Here is a 16366-nt window from a genome sequence, read left to right on the forward strand (position 1 = left end):
CAAAGTTCACTTGGCGCGAGTTGGGATCGAGCCAAGAACCCCATGCATCAAAGATGAACGCTCTACAACTGAGCCACCGCGGCCCTCTACATCCAAATTAAGTTACAATATAACAATTGTCGTTAAAAACAAAAATCGGCAATGTGAATTGAAGATTAGCCTATACGTTAGATAACATGAAAAAGTGTAATGAACATAACCTAATTATGTGGCCGAGTGGGTGTCCTCCCCGCTAGTCTAGTTGCTAGCACGTGAGCCTTTGGTATACAGCGTGCCGGGTTCGGTTCCGTGTGGGAGAGCTTTTGAAATTTAACTGTCCTCGATATTATGTGTGCGTGTCCCAGTCGTTCTAGGTTACTGAAAAATCAAGTTAAACAAGTAAAAAACGAGTAGAAGTAAGTAGAAACGTTTTACTAATTCTATACTATTATTTCAGCTACATTACTTGTACGAAGTCAGATGTTTGTGTTATATTTACATCTCATATACAACCCAAAAACTTTCATTTCTAAAACTTCTTACTAATAATATTAATTAAGGTGCCTGGGTGATGTGTATCTTTTTAAACTAATGCTCATTATTCAGTAGTTATTCCTACTGCTCTTCCACTCGGTGTAATACACATTGTCAACAATAACAAATAAAAATAAAATAGACAAGAAAGGAAGAAAATATACCGAGTATGGTAAGAACATTGCAAAAAGAATACATTTAAAGTAAACATTTAAAAGTAAAAAATGATCATGTGCTAGATAGAATACACACTGAAATAATTATTGGTTTAATTAGTGAATGAATCTGATTCACTACAAGTTTTATGCCTCGCAAAGAAAGTAGTGGCGTTTTGTTACTCCTAGTGTTGCGGTGTTGAGATCCGTGCTGATATTGAAAACGTGATATTAGGTACTCCGGTTTCTCAATTATTAATATCTCAAATAAAGTTGCAAGCATGTAATATCTACATCATATCCTCAATTTTATCAATTTTAACTTTCCAAAGTAATTTAAATGACCCAAATATCTTAAGTTAAATGTATAACGGAAGCAAGTATTTTGAATTCTTTGCAGTCTATTCGATATATGGCCGCTCAAATCTAAATGAACCGTATTGCAGTATTCTGTTCTGGAAAATACTAAGATTGCCACTAGTTTCTTTTTTATGGCGATCGGTAGATTTTTTTTCATTCTACTAGAGAAGGATGAGAGATGAAAGCATTTCTGCATATATGGTCAACAATTACTTTCCCATTTCACTAGTTTATGAAAAAGAGATCTATTTTTTTACTTTATCAACAACAGGTATTATTACGTTATTTACGGATATGATATCATTCAAGTTTGTTTTTAAGATAATTCTTTCAAATCCAATGAAACTGAAAATTTTCCTTTTCCTAAGTACAATATTCAAAAACGACAATTTCAAAAGACATGTACGTAAGGTAACAACAAGAGAGGAGAAAAGCTTGACACAAATGAAGACGAGACGAAAAAGAATCCTTTGATAATTGTAACGAGACAAGACTTTAGCAAAATTTTCACTACGAAACGAGATATACAATTTTTCTCGTAAACAACAAAACGCTAAAGCATTGTTGGCGATGATCAGCAATTAAGAAAATTGCATACCGATCATTGATGTTTAGGGAATAGATCTCAGACGGACCCTGGTTGTCACAACAGGCTGGTCGAATTATTATTTTAGTTCCGCAGTCACTTTTGTAGTATTATTTAAATGGTATTTAGTTGACTATCTTATTTAATATTCAATTATCCCTGTTACTAATGCTTCTCAATTATTGCTCTTCGCCGATGTTGTTTAACTATGATTTTTGTAAGTTAACACAATTTTAGACAATCCGTTTCTTTAAAAGTCAGGAACTTCTAATATTTTGCATTACTGCTGTCCAGCCCGTCTGCTTCAACATACGTCTCCGTTATATCTTGCCTGGCGTACTGATGGTAACAATGGACAGGCGTTGCATACACATTCTCAGTATTATCACATCACCTATCTTATATGTTGCAAACTCCAGCCGGTTAGTTAGTCGGTTGATTCATTGCTTGGTTACTTAGAAACAATTAGCTGCGTGTTTTTCTTTAGGACACTAACTGCTAACATCTACCTTTAACTTCCTTTGCATGAGAGTATACTGTAGAGACCTATAAAATCAAACAATTTTGGATGTCATTCTTCGTTTTCAAATCGATAGCAAACTGATAGTTACAGTTTTTGTCATGTATTTTTTTATCAATTGATCAATTTTACCTTTATATGAATGTAAACGTAAAGATGTGTATATTTACCTATGCATTCCATTAATAACAATTATTAGTATTTTATTTCTAGATCTCGATGAATGTGAAGACAATAACTACGGATGCTCCCACACTTGTATTAATTTTCTGGGAGGAGCCAAATGTAGCTGTCCAGAAGGTTACGAATTGCTGTTGGACGACAAAACCTGTGAAGGTACGCAAAGCAAAGAAAAATCATGATACACTTGGAAGAACTGAAATAAAACAATATATTTTTCTTAAACATTTACAATTTAAAGCTCATAATAAGCGAGTTCAATATATCTTTAAGTATAGCCGGCTGAGATCCCTTAGCGCCTTACTATTTTCCTCTCATACCAGGGAATGAGCGTATAGGAGTAGTTGATCTCTCGGTGATTCTGGTGCCACTATCCTGCAGCAAACGGAAGGACAGACTAGGTCTTGCCACATAAGTCTAAGTGTATTTTGACAAGTGCACTATGGGATTTAAGCTAATTATTTGTAATATTGTTAAAAGAAATGCAAATCATGTGGACAGCGTAAGCATAGTTAATGTGGTTTGTTTGTTTCGTAGTAGTAATGGGATACATTGCGTAGGCGATTCCTTTCTAAAGATAAATTAAATCTAAAACTATTAGCTTATGATATAGAAGAAGGAAGCAGAGTCTTTATTCCTGGCACAATCCCAGCATCGCGTGATGTGCCTGTGGAAATCCCAAACAAATTAGTGACTTTCGTTTACTTTTTCGAAATGCAACATAGTAGAATTTGCATCTTACAAAAACAAATAGCATTAATTATCTTGGAAAGGTGCTAGATTTTTGAAGGATTCTTACGGAATTCTCTCAATCAAATATGTGAAACCTACTAGTACGAAAATATGAGAAAAACAAAAATATTTTGCATTAACATAGAACAGAAAAATAAGCAAATTTATCAAAGTGTAAACTCAAAGGCAAATGCACTTATTAAATAATACGAACGAAATATGATAGGTTGTTACTAAATGTCATGTATAAAATGAGGAATATTACATTAGACTACAATCCAAATCTGGTGCTTAGGTTTTTGGCGTTCTGAAATTGTACATGTTTATAAATTGAGAAGCTATTCTGATGTGAAAATCACTAAAATATAACAAATCAGTCTATTCGTTATAGCATTCGTGCTTGTCAAATTAATTATGTGTACTCGCCACTAGTTCGTAGTTGGAGCTGCTCAATACTTTCTCCACTACAATTTTAAACTGACCATAATTTTTAAACAACTTAAAAACCGTGTCGCTCCACGAGCTTCTCTCCTCCTATTTCCATGGTCTGACGTTTTCTTCCGCTTAATTTGCAAAGCTATCTTCCTTATTATGTTACTGTGGAAAGACGACTAAATTGTCCGACTCAACAAAGTGTGATGTATCGAGACTTATTTTCTAGATGATGGAATGTCTTGTAAATAAAGGATTTAAGTGAAGGTTTTTAAAGTTCCCTCGTTAGCGAAGATGATATGTGATTGACCTGTAGCACCAGCGAAAACTTGTTCTTTATGTTCGACGTTATGCTATGTCTATACCGAAATAATAAGTTTCCTTTTACTAAAATTTCTGCCACATTACATTCCTCTCTGGGCCGATATCGGTATTTCCTATTGCCGAAACAAATAAAATATCCAAATAGCTTGAAACCAAACCATGAACAATTATATAAGATGAGACATGAATACAGAAATAAAAGTATCTTGTCCGTGTTGTTTATATCCTAACAAAACAAATAGTCAATAATTAGTAGAGGTTGCTTAATTAGTCCAGAAAGGGCAGTTTTTCTGGCATCAAAATAGAGGTAGAGAGGATAATCAAGCTTATATATCATTAAACAAGGAGTGGAAATGATGGCTTGCTTAATATTATTGAAGGCTGTCTCTTGCGGTTCTTTCCAACGAAAAGGAGCTTCTTTTTTCAACAAAGAAAGTAACGCTTCTGCCAATTAACTGAAATTACGCAAATACGAACGAATAAAAAAAGCCAATCCTAAAAAAAATGACTTGTTTCTTAGTTTTGGGACGATGATAGTTGGGAATTGAGTTAATTATTCGTTTCGAAATAGACAAACTATCTTTACTAACAGTGTGACCTAGAACATCTAATGACAAATATCCCAATTTTGTTTTTTCTGGGGAAAGCTTTACACCAATTTCTTTTATTCTTTGAAGCAACATACGAGTTAACTGCAAAATTTCATCAAAACTATCACTAGACCAAAAATAATCGTGAACATAGGCAAATATTTTATCTTGTGGAAGACGTTCTAAATTGAGTTTCACTAATTTATTCATACCACTAGTAGATGTCTTAACACCGTGGGGCAAAAAATTAAAATAGTATGAGCCAACACCAGAAATCGAAAAGGCTGTAATAGGTTTTGACTCTTCAGTGAGGGGAATATTCAAAATGCTCCATAAACATCACTAGAACATAAATATTTGCGTCCCGCTAAATTAGTCAAAATTTTCTGGATAAGAGGAACCGGAAAGGAGTAAGGAACCATTTTCTATTGATGTATCTCGCATCCTCAATAAATCTATACTGTCCATTCTTCTTTTCAACAAGCATTACCGGAGAATTATATGGACTAATACTAGGTTCAATAATCTTACTTTTCAATAAAATATCTACTTGTTTTTTATTCTCATCCCGTAGATGATATTGGATGACAAATTGCGGGCGACTGACAGGAATATTGGCAGGAATGTTGATGTGGCAGCAATTCTGGGTTAACATTAACACGGTATTTATCGTAACCTTCTAGAAAAGATTTTGTATTTACTGCATTGACACGATATACACCATTGTTAGCGCAATTTTGTTTGTTTGAGTCGGTACTATTGATAACATGTTCGGAAGAGCCCAAAATAACATTTTTTACAAATAGAGTTTACTTTTGCTAGGATTAACACAGAAATTACTGGGCGAATTTTGTCTGCAACTGATTTTCGTACAAAAAATGCCTGCCTGCGTATCTATTAACTCATTGGGAACAAGTAAATTGCGAGTACCTGCAAGATCATTGAATTTCTTTAATGTAACGTGAACACTTGAATTCGGAGGTAAAACTACAGAACGAGCCACTAAGAATTGAGGTTTATATAATTTCACTATATGATTAGAACTTTTGTCAAAAGATACGTATGGCGGCAATTCGACTCTTGGGGGAATACCAAATTTAACAAAACTAAAAGAATTCTTATTATGTTCAACCATTGCAAGATGATTTTTCAAAAAATCTTGGCCAATTATACTATTATACGGAAAATATTTATATACTTGAGAAGGATGTGTAAAATACTGACCTCCTAATTTAAATTTCACTAAAGCGATCTTATTACTTTCTTGGGAATTTCCAGTGACGCCACGAATAAAAGTCGTTTCTTTAAGTACTTATGCTTATTATTTAAAATATTGCCAGAAATTATGCTGATAGTGCTTCCTGAATCCAATAGAAATAAACGCGGCATATTATCAATATATACTTTGACATGAGGCAAATTAGATTCGAATTGTATAGGCACATAATATCGCTTACTATTTCTAATATTATTACACACCACATTATTGTCTGCTTTATTCCTATTATTTGACTTAACATTCTGATTTACATGTACTGTGTTAACAGAAGCAATAGGTTGTAAATGAGAGGAGGATGCAAAGGATGGATTTCTACGCTTCAAACGCGAACGCTCATAAGATTGTATACACAGATTTTTCGTTGTTTGTGTGAATAGCTTTTGAGAGCGCAGTTCGTTGCACCAGATCTTCAAGTTGGACTTTGATATCCTCCAACTGAGCTATCAAGCTATTTTTTTACAGGCTGAATTACAACTTCATTTACGTTCTAAGTATTAAAATCTAAAATATTTTCTTTCCGCTGTATAGCATTATTACCAATAGGATGTATATTATGTTCGACTGTTATTGCCAAGGACTTCGATCGCTGACTACGGATGCTGATAAGCAAATTAATTCTTTCCTCTAAATCTAAGAACTTTTCTAACTCAATAACAGACAAAGGATTTTGTTGATACTACAGAATAGAACGAAGGCAATAGCCCATCGATTATCAAGTTCATTTGCTCGGTTAACGGTATCTTCGGATCGTACGCTAGCATTAGTTTCCACTTGTGAAAAATGTAATCTAAAACAGGTTCAGAATCTCACTGTTCTCTATTTCACATTTCTTTCTCTAAAACTTGCGAAACTATATTATCTTCATAAGCCTTTATTAATTTTTTCTTAATTTGAATGTACATAAAATTATCATATTTCGCAGTTGATTGTAACTAACAAAAGGCGCGAGCCCCATTTTCTAAACAATAGGGCAACAAATTACATTTTTGTACATCACGAAGGTTATAAAGAATAGACGAATCCTCAAAACGATTAAAAATAACGGAACTGATTCGTTCAATCTGCCTGAAAATTTGAGGGGTTCTACTAAACGATCTAACGTAGATGAAATAACACTAGTATTTTCCATTATAGCTATTTTCTAAATCACAATTCCTCATCACACTAATAAATAAATATCTTACACTACTATGCATATATATATATATACATATATTTCCAACACCAAAATATAAATGACACTTCTTTTATACTATCAGAAAGAAAAACAAAAAATAACAACTTGGCAAAATCTTCTCTTCTCACCTACAAGTAAATCAATAAATAAAAAAAACAATGAAACAAAAGTTACTCTAAGTAAGCAAATACACAAACGTAGCGAGCGTGGGCGGGTGGGCTAAAAGTAACCCTACTCAATTTCTCTCAGAAAAATACTATAAATTACACTGCACTCGTTACTCGAAATGCATCGCCATTACATACATCTCAATAGGAATTATCTTTTATAAATCTCTAATATGCCTAACTTATCTACCGAAACTATGATCTGTACTTTTCTTTAAAGAAAAAGGTAAATTTTGGGATCTTACAGCATCTACCACCATGTGTCGCTGTTGTGCCATCAGTTGTAGCTCAGAATAATCTAAAATATTCATTTAATGAATGTAAGAATTGGGGATGAAATTGATGCACAACACGGTACTTAACTGTGAAATTATGGTTGAATTTAAATAAAATTCAAACGTTTTAACTTTGAGAATGACTAGTTGGGGAAAGGTGAGAGAGAGAGAGAGATAGGTTATGATTAAGAGATAAAGGATGAGCACTAGTCTGACATTCCGATGAGACTGGTATCCTGACCATCTAGATGGTGAATGGTTTTCCCTGGAGGAGCCTGGATATACTGGAGTCAGCGAACAACTTGAACTCAGTCCTGCTGGACTGCCAGGGGCGTCGAGTTCTCTCGTTACGATACGTCTTCAATGTTGTTCTCCTACACCTTTATGCCACTACTCAGATGTCAAACTCAAATGTGTCTGTGGCGATGAACCAACAGGATGGTACTCTTGAGACATGGAGTCAGTCGTCCTCCAATGGTGCGATATGGTTGCCTCCGACGATCCTGCACCTTCCTAAACTTCGTGGCGAATATTCCTTGTCGATGTGTTCTCCGTGGCTTTATTTTGTCAAAAAAACGAGTTTGATGTTCAGTAAACTAGGAAATGTCAAGCTAGACGGAAAGGAACGCGCAAAGGCAAGAAGGAAATTAGTCGCGTTTATTAACGATTTCAAAATCGAGAATTAACAAATACATGATTATACAAACTGCCTGGCAATTTAGAATATTAATAAAAGTTTTGTTCCGTTCGATTTTAAATGTTCATAGTTCTGTCGTTGATAAATGTAATTTAATAAAATAATTGAATTTGGCGAATTAAGAGTTTACACAGTCATCTCACAGTCACGTCACTGTTACTTTACAGACACTTCACACTATATTATGTTTCATTATATAAGAAAATTAAGTGCAAGGCGACCACATGAGGAAAAAGGGGGAGCCAGTTGAATATGAGCATATTTAATGAAAATACTAATATATCTCAAAAATGATGTATTACAGAAAGTAAAATGTCTCACTGAAAGAAAGGTTGATCTTTCGTCTACAAACGCTAAGAGGTACAAGGTTATACATACTTTTGTTCGTGAGTAATAAACAGATTAGTAAGGTAGGTGAGCAGTGCTCATATTTTCCTTAGTACAAGGGTGATATGAGCACTTCATAGGGCAAATATGAGTAGCATTTCTTTTTTAATATTTTCAAATAAAATACAAAGCAAACACAAAAATGTACAAAAGAAGAGATAAAACGTGAATTATTACAATAACGAGCAAAAGATAGTTGTACTCCCATGCGCAAAAAAATTGCGCGTATACTGTAACTCAAGATTTTTCGCATTTATTCCATTTTCCTTACGTTTATGGGTAAAATTCAGTTATTAGTATGTGGAGATAATAGAAAGCAATCCATCTAAGGAGATATTTCCAAAAAATATAATAAAATAATAAAAATATAAGCAAAAAACCAAATTATGCTCGGTTTTGTGCATACTGGCAACGATAATTTCTAGCGATTTTTTCAGTAGCAGATCACAATTGCGGAGGGAATTCAGTAGAGGAGTCGAGGAGTTGGATCAAGGAACTGGATAGTGGAGTAAAATGTTGCATTTATTGGTTAAAACCTAATGTGTAGATTGCCTGCCAAATATAAATTAGCTTCTGTAACTAAGATGTCGTACGAAAATATAGAATTAAACAGAAAAACTCTTATCTTAAGGTTCGAAGCGATACGGACCATGGTTATGAAGACTATTTCTTTAAAAAAAAAAGCTAACACCACGTAGCCTCCGTGGTTCGGTGGGTAGAGTGGCGGAGTTGTAGTTATTTTATTATTTTGACACCACATCGAATCCCATCCCATTTCTGTTTCTTTTTTTTCTTTCTTTCTTTTTTTTTTTTACAAAACATTATAATTTTCATGTTACTAAGAACCGAAGCAATATAATAAGAACAACTTACTGATATTTTGCTGTAATGACGTATTTATCCAGTATTAGAGAACTATTGTTAATAGCTATTGTTTTCTGTTCATGCTGTTGTATAGTTTCTCTCATCCTGTTTTCTTGGGGGAAAACAATTTTGTCTCCAACGAAGTGTGAAGGATATATACGGACAGAAAAAGACATCTTAGTACCAAACGTGATTTATCGTGATGAAGTGGAGTAGTTTGCCATTATTAAAAAAAAATGAAGTTGGCTTTTCTTTAGGTTTAACTAAAAAAAATATTTTTTTTTCTTTATAAGACTATACTTTATGAGGCAAGGTGTGTGATCATACCCACTAATTTAGCTTATGAGTGAAAGATAATTGTTTATACAAACATTTTACAGGTTTAGGTGCGTGAAACACCAATACACCATGGTCTCGCTTATCCGACCATCCTTTGTTCCACATACCGTATGATCCGATATATCATTGCAAATAGCACCAATCGGCAAGAAGATCTGCAAGTTGTGGTCTTAATCTATTTTTCATGCTGTGGAGTCTATCGCCTAGCGCGCCCGTCTACACCTTGACTCATACGTCTATCATTCAGTGCAGACACGTATCCAGGTTTTCTATTCGGAGGGGGCCCAACACGAATCCTCGTAACCACGTAATTCTAATGTTTTTAACTATCAATAATAATAATAATAATAATAATAATAATAATAATAATAATAATAATAATAATAATAATAATAATAATAATGCAACAGTTCTGTATTTCTCTTAAGCTTTTTCCTACTTTTCATTTATAAACCGGTTTATTTTGGAAACTGCATTATAGCTCAAACAAAATGAAACATATTTTCGAGAGAAATGTAACTAAAGAAAACTGTCTGCTACGTATATCACATAACAAAAATAGCAAGAAGACATGGAGTGTATCGTTCTAATATATTCAAGTTAAAAACAGAACGGAAACGAAATATTAATCCTATGTAAAACTGTTCTTTAATTCCACCTGGTCAGTGGCGTATTTACGATTTTGTTTCGGGAGGGGCTTTGCTAACTTTCGGGGGAGGCTTTGCCTGGAAATGTGAAAATTCTGCAAGATATTTAATTTACTTTACTATACTAAATAAGATTTCGTGGGAGGTTTAAGCCCGGAAGCCACCCCCCTAAATACGCCACTGCACCTGGTATAATGGCATTATGGTATGTTCTTAGAATTATAACAAGGCAACAGCACATTGCCCAAAGTTTGGACACTGACTACTAGTAAACTGATATAAAAAAACCTCAAAAGGGTAAAGGCAAGTTTATTAAAAAGTGCTTGAGTTTCGGAGAAAGACAGTAAATATGTAAAATTATATCATAAGTTTTACTTTTAATAGGTCTTTTCTTAACACATCCATATTATCTAGCGTTCTGCCTGCCTGTTTATGTCGGATAAGCGAAACTCTACTGTATTTCCAAAGCTAGCATATACATGAACTAGAATTGTATCGTCCTAGAACAGACAATAGTCTGAAATGCTTATATTAAAAGGCTGGAATAAAAAAAAAAGAGCATAGTACTGTTTTGGTAGCGTGAGAACAAATTAAAAACAATTCAATATATTTCCTAGGTATCAGATTATCATCTTATTATGTCGATGTGTATTCTTTTTTAAACATAGTTTTAAAAGTTATACCATTCGCAATATTCCTAAGGAAATCGAAAGAAAAACTCTTTGTGCCTCTTATGGCAAAGCGGCTTAAGTGCATGGTCCGAAACCGATTCCCACGTAAAGGTATAGATAAAGTTCCCGTACTTCAAAAATGCAAATCCGGGACGCTACTAAATTACGAGAATCTTTGAAATGCTTAAAACTGAAAGAAGTGTTGAATACTAATTTACTTTCCTCCACTAGATAGAGTTGTTCAAGTATTACGTTATCACATTTTTATTCATTTCACTAGATCTTCCAAGGACGCCAATTTCTCTGTAAATTGGGGGGGGGGCTTCAGGCGCAGAAGATATATATATGAGGATTTTAAGACAAATTACACTCAAATTATGCCAAATATTGTATATTCATAAATACAAAGGAGGCCTACATGAGCTTTGAGCGGGCCTGGCCCCCCAGGATCGGCGCCCTTGCCTTCTTCCTAGTTAAGCAAACGTAAGCAGATGATTTACTCCCTCCCCCTGGTAAGCAAAATTGTTTTTTTCCCTCAAGATCTGTTGTGTTTCGTGAAATAACAGCAGGAATTTCCTGATTACTTAACCATCTAAATGAATGTTTTCACTTAGAGCCATCCCGTCGATTCGCGTTGCCTAGGACTAAAATAAATTAAGGGTCAATAATGAAGATGAGACTTCCATATCAAACATGAAGAGACATGTGGATCGGAGATCTTTGTTTGTTCCAACTTTGATTTTTTCAAATCCATGATGGGAAATTATATTATGAGTACAATTTTCGAAATTAATAGTATACAATCGTAAAAATATCTTACAAAACGATGGTTTATTGCAAAATACTTTGACTCAAAGAATAAATTACAAATAATAAACTTGTTACTTTTCCTGAAGAGTCTAAGTCTTGAATGAGACGGAAGCTGTCGAGCGTAGTGCTTGGAACGATTGCCTCACTTGTTCTACCTTCCCGTGGCGCAGCCTTGATTCGACTTGATCCTAAACGGATTATTCAGAAGTTGAAGTCGGAAGATGTTTCCCATTTTTCCAAAACACTCTTGGTCGATTACAATCTGCCTCACTCGTGGGGGGACAATCCCATGCCGTAAGCGTCGGTGGACCACCGATAGGCAACTAGTGACATGTCCCCAAAAATTGGCGGTCCCGCAGCCAAAAATTGGTCCCACTTCCGTTTTGAAAATTATACCACCACCGGCAGAGAAGCGACGGAACGCCAACGAACCACAAAATTATTCCCCTAAAATACGTTAAACCGCCTATATGCGTAATTTCTTTGCATTAAGATGAGTCTAAAAACATTTTAAATAAAATAAAACGAAGTACCCTGAGCTGGGCGTGAACCATCAACCTTAGGGTTACTAATTGCGTGTTCTTCCGAATTCGTCACGGAGGCGATTATGAAGACACAGCTTGTAGAGTGATAAATCGTTGAAGTCTTTTTAATATTTCTAATCAGAGTGCTCCTTTAACCGTGTATATTTGAAGACAACTGTTCGGAATCAAATCAAATGCACTCGTCATGTAATTTTATAACAAAATGGCAAGCGTCTATTTACTTTTTTCATAGTTCTCCCATATTCACTTGCTAGTGATCGGCGACAGTTGCCAACTAAATTCATACAATTATACGCAACCACCTCAAGATTTTTCACTTCATGATGTAAAGGCAAGAGTTACTCTTGACCCCCGGAGCTCAAATATTGTCCTTATAATAACAATTCGTCAGGAAAAAATAATATATAATAATAACCGCATGACATGACTGGCGATAGTTCATGTTGGTCCCTTTACGATTCTCTGTGACAAATCAAACGAGCGCGGACCAAAATGAAGTCCTCTTTCTTACATGGTGGTAACTTCAATACCCCCGATTCTAGATATCTGCTTCGACTCGACGAATCCCTGCCACTAGTGGCACGCTAGCGGCAATCCTTCGACGCGTCGCTATATCGACGATCGCCATTTACCGGCAAGTGGGCCACTAGGAGTTGGCGACGTTTACGGCATGGGGAAGCTAATAAACAAATAATAATAATAATAATAATAATAATAATAATAATAATAATAATAATAATAATAATAATAATAATAATAATAATAATAATAAATCTAAAGCCTTATAAAAAAGTTTTCCGAAAAGTTACATCGAGCAAAATCATTTGTTGGTATTCCAGAACTGTGAATTCACCTTTATTCATAATTTACTTCTATCGTAGTTTTGATATGAGAATGATATGTCTGAAATTGTAACACAGGTCATTAATACTTTTTTTTTGCTTTACTCAGATTTAGCAGTTTTACTGAACAGTCAGTCAATTTGGATCTGTGATATCAGAGTTTTAGAGATTTCCTTATTTTTTTCATTTCTAAAAAAGTTTGCAACTAACACCATTAACGTATCTCTTTCGATATTTCCATATGTAATGGCTTGGTCACTCCCAGTATATTTCAAACAATAAAATATTTACGGTGTCTTACTCCATTAATCCGAACTACATTTTATATCCAACAACTCTGTGCATTTTCCCTTAAATCTGCAAACTTTCTACTAGGTTAAAACTCAGTATTTTCTATTTTCTTTCTTTCTTGCTAAAACGAAAGTGTTCTTTAGACAACCTGGAATGATGACTCTTTACTACATTATGTTGCATAGGGCATTTTATGTAGCATATCATTTGACAGTTGGACACTTTCTTTTTCTATTGAAAGCAACAGGGATTAAGTCCTTCTACACTTACATGAGAAGTAAACACATTCTTTTTAATTCGTGGAATTGTGCCAATGCACTAGGTCCAGAGAGTTTTTAATTTATAATAATAATAATAATGATGATAATAATAATAATAATAATAATAATAATAATAATAATAATAATAATAATAATAATGATAGTTATTATTATTATTATTATTATTATTATTATTATTATTATTATTATTATTATTATTATTATTATTATTATTTTATTGACAGGTTTTCCTGAATATTAAGCAATATTTCACAAAAAGCTGGTATTTTTAAACAAATGTGTTCGATATCAAGTTTTCATAAAAGTAGTTACTCTCTCCTATAAATAATTTCAGAGGGGCCGCGGTGGCTCAGTGATAAAGCGTTCACCTTTGGTGCATGGGATCCTTGGTTCGACCCCAGCTCGCATTAAGTGAATTTTGTGGTGGAGAAACACCATCTGCATGGGTTTTCTCGGGGTTCTCCCGTTTTCTCCCACTTTTTTATTCCACCATTGCATTCATTTCTCATCTTCACCGTCTCCTTTAGCCTAGCCGGTATAACCGTGGGTCGTAAAACTTAAAGATTTGATTTCAAATAATTCCAACCCAAACAGTTGCAGGAAGTATGTCATTTCGAATAAAACAAACTACTCTATAAAATTCTGAGTATTATTATTTTTATATATACAATTCTAGCGGACCTTATTTCTAAATCGAAGGGTAAGAAGACTAAATTCACTCTCTTATTATTATAAATTCATTTTAATTGAAGCAGTTAAAATAGTTAGGAAAAATTAGAAAGCCATACCCTATATTCCAGTGTGCCACAACCGGATAACGTGGCACACTGGCGTGCCCAGCAAAATGAACAGTGTGACGCAAACTTTTACCTATTCTTTACAAGAATATTTGTCGAGTTTATTTTATTTATTATTATGAATGATTCTTCCACGGATCAACTCTCTGTATACAGTTAAACAAACAAGTATCACATTGAGGGAATGAGTGTAATTATTTACTTTAATAGTAATAGAAATGTATATTTTCTTGTATTTTCTACCGGGAATAACTGCATCCGGTCTAGAAAGCTGGGACTAACAACAAAGGAACCCGATGTGCTAAACACACACCACCTACGCACTTCAATACACCAACGAAGGTGCAGACTATTCATGAGTTAAAGTCTCTCACCCAATGTATTCTCCTAACATGTCTCCCAGTGATTACAACATTTTTTGGTATCTCAATCACTTCCTAGTAGGATAGCTTTACCTAGAGACCACTGATTAACCTGGTATTGGATGTTTCACTTTCTTACCTTTGGAGTTGACAGTCATCGGTTGGACAATCTCACACTCAAATATCTAATATTAACAACGTTTCTTCTATAATTTCGTAATATTGTATTATTTCTTTGTATTATTTATTAGGTTGGTTAGGCTTGTTTCAACACTTTTCTCTTTGCACCTACTTATTACCTATACCTTAACGTTGAATAAAAATGCACTAGCTCTCACCGGGAATCAAATACAGAACCAATGGACTTGAACCATTTGGCAACAACAAGGCACATTTAAATAGAAGTTTTGATTTTGTTAGGAAAATTGTGATTAGGTGTAACATTTAAAAATATATTTAAGAATGGATACGGATGAAAGGCACTGAATTTCCTCGCTCGAATTTCTTAAACTGACTCGTGTTAGGCTGCAGCTATTACTGAAACATTTATTTGGGAAATGCGAATAAAATAATGTGTTTTTGGAAAACTTTGTTCGAAGCAACTTATGTCCAAAAGTAAAGTACCCATTGGTCATATTTCTGTTAGAAATAACTTATGCCATATATTAGAATTATTAAGGAAATAATTGTATGTGAACTAGAGCAAAAGCGTCTGAGTACTTTCTGAGAAATTGTCAAAAAAATCATCCCCAAGAATAAAATATCCCTTGTGTATCTTTTCAGGACAAACGAGTTATGCTATTTATGAAATACGAACAAAATTGCCAGAGTAATTATCGACAAAATCGTAGGGTAAAAATTGCCCCGAAAAGTAATATACTACTTCTAGCTTTTTAGGATGATGGAATTATACCATATCGTTAGATTATTTATGTGACATTCATTTATGAAATATGAACAAAATTGCGTCAGGCGTTAATGGGAAAATCGTCGGAGAAGAGTAAACTACCTCTTCTGAATGTTTACAGGACGAACGAGTTGTGTCATATTGTTAGGTTATTAATGATACAATTATTTATGAAATGTGATTGAGAAAATTGCTCGAAAAAACGCATCCCATACAGTAAATTACACCTTATGTATTTTTTTTCAGAGCAATGATTCAAACTATATTTGTAAAAAAAAAAGCAAAATCTTTACAGCTATTTTTGAAACAATTTAATTATTTTAAATTTTCATCCTTCAGTAAACTACCCTTATTTTTAGGTGTCGGAGAATATAGAATTCGAAACGATAAAGTGTTATAAAAACTTCATGTCTAGACTTAGGTCCAGATACGTCGAACAGTATGGCCTCTATTTGAATGCATGTAAAAGCGTGATGAACCAACAAACGAACAGATGGACAGACATCAAAATCACTTTTTCGATATGTGGGGGCGTGAAACTTGAATTCATTGAAATCTCGAATTCGATTTTTATCACTATTACTACAATTTCTTCTTTCGTCGCTTGAACGTGAAAAAGAATAGGAATACAACGAC

General features: G+C 34.1%; 1 protein-coding gene across 1 annotated transcript in view; it reads left to right on the forward strand.

Moving 5' to 3' along the window:
• LOC145662734 (uncharacterized) overlaps positions 1 to 16366 on the forward strand; it is a gene marked incomplete in the record, with an annotated part of 1843005 nt that overhangs the window by 1141707 nt on the left and 684932 nt on the right. The window contains 1 exon segment of the mRNA XM_081728599.1: positions 2348 to 2470. Coding sequence (XP_081584725.1) covers positions 2348 to 2470 — 123 coding nt within the window.

This window comes from Thermobia domestica, chromosome 10, assembly GCF_964235325.1.
Source record: "Thermobia domestica chromosome 10, izTheDome1.hap1.1, whole genome shotgun sequence".
NCBI lineage: Eukaryota > Metazoa > Arthropoda > Insecta > Zygentoma > Lepismatidae > Thermobia > Thermobia domestica.